Raw genomic sequence first — 4847 nt, 5'->3', positions numbered from 1 at the left:
GGCCCGACGGGAGCCTCTCCTCAGTGCAAGACACATGAAAGCCCGCATGGAGTTTGCTAAAAAACACCTGAAGGACTCGAAGATGGTGAGAAATGAGATTCTCTGGTCTGATGAGACCAAGATAGAACTTTTTGGCCTTAATTCTAAGTGGTATGTGTGGAGAAAACCAGGCACTGTTCATCACCTGTCTAATACAGTCCCAACAGTGAAGCATGGTGGTGGCAGCCTCATGCTATGGGGGTGTTTTTCAGCTGCAGGGACCGGACGACTGGTTGCAATCGAGGGAAGGATGAATGCGGCCAAGTACAGGGATATCCTGGACGAACACCTTCTCCAGAGTGCTCAGGACCTCAGACTGGGCTGAAGGTTCACCTTCCAACAAGACAATGACCCTAAGCACACAGCTAAAATAACGAAGGAGTGGCTTCACAACAACTCCGTGACTGTTCTTGAATGGCCCCGCCAGAGCCCTGACTTAAACCCAATTGAGCATCTCTGGAGAGACCTGAAAATGGCTGTCCACCAACGTTTACCATCCAACCTGACAGAACTGGAGAGGATCTGCAAGGAGGAATGGCAGAGGATCCCCAAATGCAGGTGTGAAAAACTTGTTGCATCATTCCCAAAAAGACTCATGGCTGTATTAGCTGAAAAGGGTGCTTCTACTAAATACTGAGCAAAGGGTCTGAATACTTATGACCATGTGATATTTCAGTTTTTCTTTTTTAATAAATCTGCAAAAATGTCAAAAATTCTGTGTTTTTCTGTCAATACGGGGTGCTGTGTGTACATTAAGGAGGAAAAAAATGAACTTAAATGATTTTAGCATATGGCTGCAATATAACAAAGAGTGAAAAAGTTAAGGGGGTCTGAATACTTTTCGTACCCACTGTAGACCCAGCTTTTGGAGACTACAGACTAAAAGGTCTCTGCTGCTTTGATTTGAACCATTTTATTTTTAAATCTCTCTCTTATGTCTCCCCCAAATTTATCAATGTACCAAAGTGCAGAAGTGGCTAGGAGTTCAGCCAAATATCAGATCAACTTCACCTTGAGTGAACTTGGGACATGACACTGAAAAGGTCAGATTAGTTTTTGCCCTCAGATGGGTAGAAGTTAACAAACAGGACAGTGCCCTGACAGCTCTATACTCACTTATAGACTTGGCCCTTGTGTCCATGGCTTTTTGGAGTGCTGTGGAAGCCCACGGTGTACACAGGAATATGGGCCATCTTCTTTGAGGGGATCTTCATCTGGAGCACAGGAAGAGGCACAAGAAGAAGAAACAAGACAGAGACAGGAGAAGAGGAAGAACCTGTACCGTGAGGGGGGGACAGCTCACTTGAAGGAAAATACATTCATACAAGTGTTTATAGTCTCTGAGCACAATCAATAGACACTAAAGACTCAGCTCTTACACAGCAAACAGTCATCACCATTAGCTGTCACATGATCTCACAATAATGTTCAAAAACAAATGAGTCACAGCACCCCAAAAAACACACTACACACATGTTCCAAACAGCCTAAATATCAAACCTACAGAACCACACATCCAACATGGCCTGGGCCGGAGGCAACTAATCCAAACCAACAGGAGAACTGATGCCAGCAGAAATACCACTGAATCTGTCAATTCTCTGTGTTGGCTTACAATGCAATATACAGTATAGTCAAATAAGCAGACAGTCTCTAGTGACTCGGCTTTGTTGAACACATAATATAAATATTTAAAGTTACCTTTGCACTGCAGGAGCCACAGACCGACCTGTAGGGAGACATTCATTAATCAATACAACTCAATTCCTGAGTGTTTCTTCCACCACAGAGACATTTTCCTCCCCACTGTGCTTGCTCAGGCAGGATTTGTTGGGTTTTTTCTATAATAATTTCAGGTCTCCGCCTTACTGAGATGATTTTTTGTAAAGATTTGGTGCTGTAGAAATAAAACTGAACTGAAATTGAACTAAATGTCCAATCAGGACAAGCTTGTAACATAAAACACCACAACAGACCTGTGCTGGTAACCGGACTGTACCATTAAACAGAATTAGCTTGTGTATTCATCTCCATTATTAAAGTTGTTAAACTATGTCCTGCAGCTTTAGGCTACCCTGGTTTAAGGTGAAAAAGTGAGTGGGTCAGCAGCTGGAGAGTGGTTACAGCCGGTGTAGGTTTTACTGGCTGCTGCTGAGATAGAACTGAAAACACTGCTTGTTTAAAGGGAAATCTTGGTTTATTACAACAAGCATTACTTTCACAGTTCTGGACATGATTCTAGTCAGCAACACTGTCCTCACCAGGTCTATTTCTGAGATTTGGGAATGACATAAACCTGTTGGGTTCTAATTTTACATTAAAGGGAAAAAAAGGCAAACAGTGAATTTACAGATTGTTGGCTTGCTAACAAACCCCTACTGGACTTTGCTGCAGGAGATTCCAGCACTTCTTTGGAGAGTACAGTGTTATCCAAAGTGACACAAGTGATCAACCTTTAACTCTTCAATGAACGTGTATATGAAAATATGATACTATGTTTAATAGAAGCTCCATAAGTAATGAAATGACAAAATGTCACACATTATATACCTACTGTACATTATCTTGTATATCACTGCCATTTGCTAGCATTGGGGTTTGAACAACAAACCTGGGCCACATTTGCCAAAAACACAGTCCTAAGATGAACATGCTTTCCCACCATAAGTGAAGATACTCTTTGAGCCTAATGAGTGCCTGCATCCCGCTGTAGGACACTAGGATCATCCTAAGGACCTGCAGGGGAACAAACTGTAATATTTACATAATTACTTCTTAAATAATCCTAACCCCTACCTATATTTAGTTATTTACAGCAGAGCCAACACTAGAATAATGAGAGTATAACATTCACATATAAAGGGAATTCATTGCTTCACTTTAGGTTTAATGTGAGCTCCAGGAGGACGTTTACCTTCAGCAGCAGCTAAATCAAACCTCTGCTCAGCAACACAAGTTATACAGGGCAGAAACAACACTGGTGTGTGTACGGCACAGCTTATAGACTGTTCATTTTACATAGTTACTCCAAGAGTATTTAGCATCATCCTGTGCATCACTGGCAGCTATTGTCAAAACCTCTTAATGGGTCTGTTTTAGGAAACGTAAAAAATGTAACCGTTTCCTCCTAGAGACACTCTTAATGTTTACAACCAACTGTTATTGACAAATGGAGCCCAGGACCACTGACGTTATGTCCTCTGATTTTTTTTCTGTTAATTTTAGCAACCTGGAGGGAGGCAGGCAGCCTACTGTATAATGTATATACATATACAACATATATAGCAGGATCCTACTCAGAAAACATTCATGAACAGATAACAGCTCAACCAAACAAATAAAATATGAAAACTATGACCGGTGGAGGAGGTGGGTGCCTCAGGGGTGACTCGTGATGAAAACAAACATCAAGATATTTGTAGCAAGAGGATTAAATGTTTCAGACATTTCTAACAGGTGAGAAGTTGTCTCTGATACCTTTTACAAAGTAAGCATGTGGGTGGCCACGAGAAGAGAGGGAATTTCACTCTGCAGCAGCAGCAAACCTGAGACAAACACAGTTTCTGGGTCAGTTTGCTGTAAAGGCAGTGAGCGTCAGCAGTGAGGGACGGTCCAGTCCCCTACCTTGCCTTTCTTCAGGTTATTGTAGAGCTCCTTGCTCTGAAGAAACTTCTCCATCTCTGCTTTGACAAGCACACGGCGCACGTTGATGACCTCATCGACCGTCAAGGCAAGACTCTCCACAGGGTGGCTGAACTCCTCCTGTACAGAGTGGACAGGTGAAGAAGAGAGGAGACCCACTTCGCAGTTACTCTCACTTTGATATCTCAAAGCAATAACATTGCATTGTGGGATATTTCCGGCAAACAGACTGCAAGTCATAAAAACCATTTGTTTTTTGTTGGTAGAAATAAAACAGGACAATAACACACAGGTAGGGTGTGATTCACAGGATGCGACAAATTAACGTGTTAATGGTGTTGTGGGGCGCCCTGCCTGTGTGTTACCGCAATACATGATAGATTAATCGCAGCCACCTGGGTTTGTCACAGCCTGAAGCGTCGCTGTCGATGGGCTGCGTTTCTGACTGCTTGAAATGCTGAGGAGCTGATATGACACAAATGATGTATTTAGCAAACTTAAATTATTAAAACTCATTTGTAGGGAGAATCAGACCTTATTCAGATAAATGTAACAATGCTGTTTTTAAAGGGCATTCACGAGCTGTTCTGATGTTGAGGATCTGTTAGAGCAAACATAGTTTTCCTAAACTAAAGTTAACCTTATTAATTCATTTATGTCCCCCACATATTTAAAATTGCTTTTTGTGGATTAAAAAGAATCACACCCTATTTATACAGTGGAGCAAATAAGTATTTGATACACTGCCAATTTTTCAAGTTTTCCCACTTACAGAGAAAGGACAGTTAATTGTAGGTACACCTAAATCACATTAGATTTTTAAATAATTTATTTTCATTTTATTGCATGGAATAAGTATTTGATCACATACCAACCAGCAAGAATTATGGCTCTCACAGACTTGTTAGTTTGTCTTTAAGAGGCCCTCCTAACCTCCACCAATTGCCTGTATTAATTGCACCTGTTTGAACTCATTACCTGTATAAAAGACACCTGTCCACACACTCAATCTACAGTGGGTACAGAAAGTATTCAGACCCACTTACATTTTTCGCTCTGTTATATTGCAGCCATATGCTAGAATCATGGAAGTTCATTTTTTTTCCCTTATTAATGTACACACAGCACCCCATTTTGACAGAAAAACAGAATTTGACATTTTTGAA

General features: G+C 41.3%; 1 protein-coding gene across 3 annotated transcripts in view; it reads right to left on the bottom strand.

Annotated features, from left to right (window-relative positions):
• Nucleotides 1-4847, bottom strand: part of spire2 (spire-type actin nucleation factor 2) — a 66134-nt gene that overhangs the window by 2691 nt on the left and 58596 nt on the right. For all 3 annotated transcript variants that reach the window (XM_020586580.1, XM_020586582.1, XM_020586581.1), the window contains 4 exons: nucleotides 3664-3801; nucleotides 3517-3584; nucleotides 1741-1768; nucleotides 1156-1253 (listed from right to left, as the gene is read on the bottom strand). In XM_020586580.1, the coding sequence (XP_020442236.1) occupies nucleotides 1156-1253; nucleotides 1741-1768; nucleotides 3517-3584; nucleotides 3664-3801 (332 nt within the window). The remainder of the gene's footprint in view (nucleotides 1-1155; nucleotides 1254-1740; nucleotides 1769-3516; nucleotides 3585-3663; nucleotides 3802-4847) is intronic.

The sequence above is a fragment of the Monopterus albus genome, unplaced genomic scaffold, assembly GCF_001952655.1.
Source record: "Monopterus albus unplaced genomic scaffold, M_albus_1.0 scaffold414.1, whole genome shotgun sequence".
Classification (NCBI taxonomy): Eukaryota; Metazoa; Chordata; class Actinopteri; order Synbranchiformes; family Synbranchidae; genus Monopterus; species Monopterus albus.
This window is presented reverse-complemented; position numbering and strand designations above follow the sequence as displayed.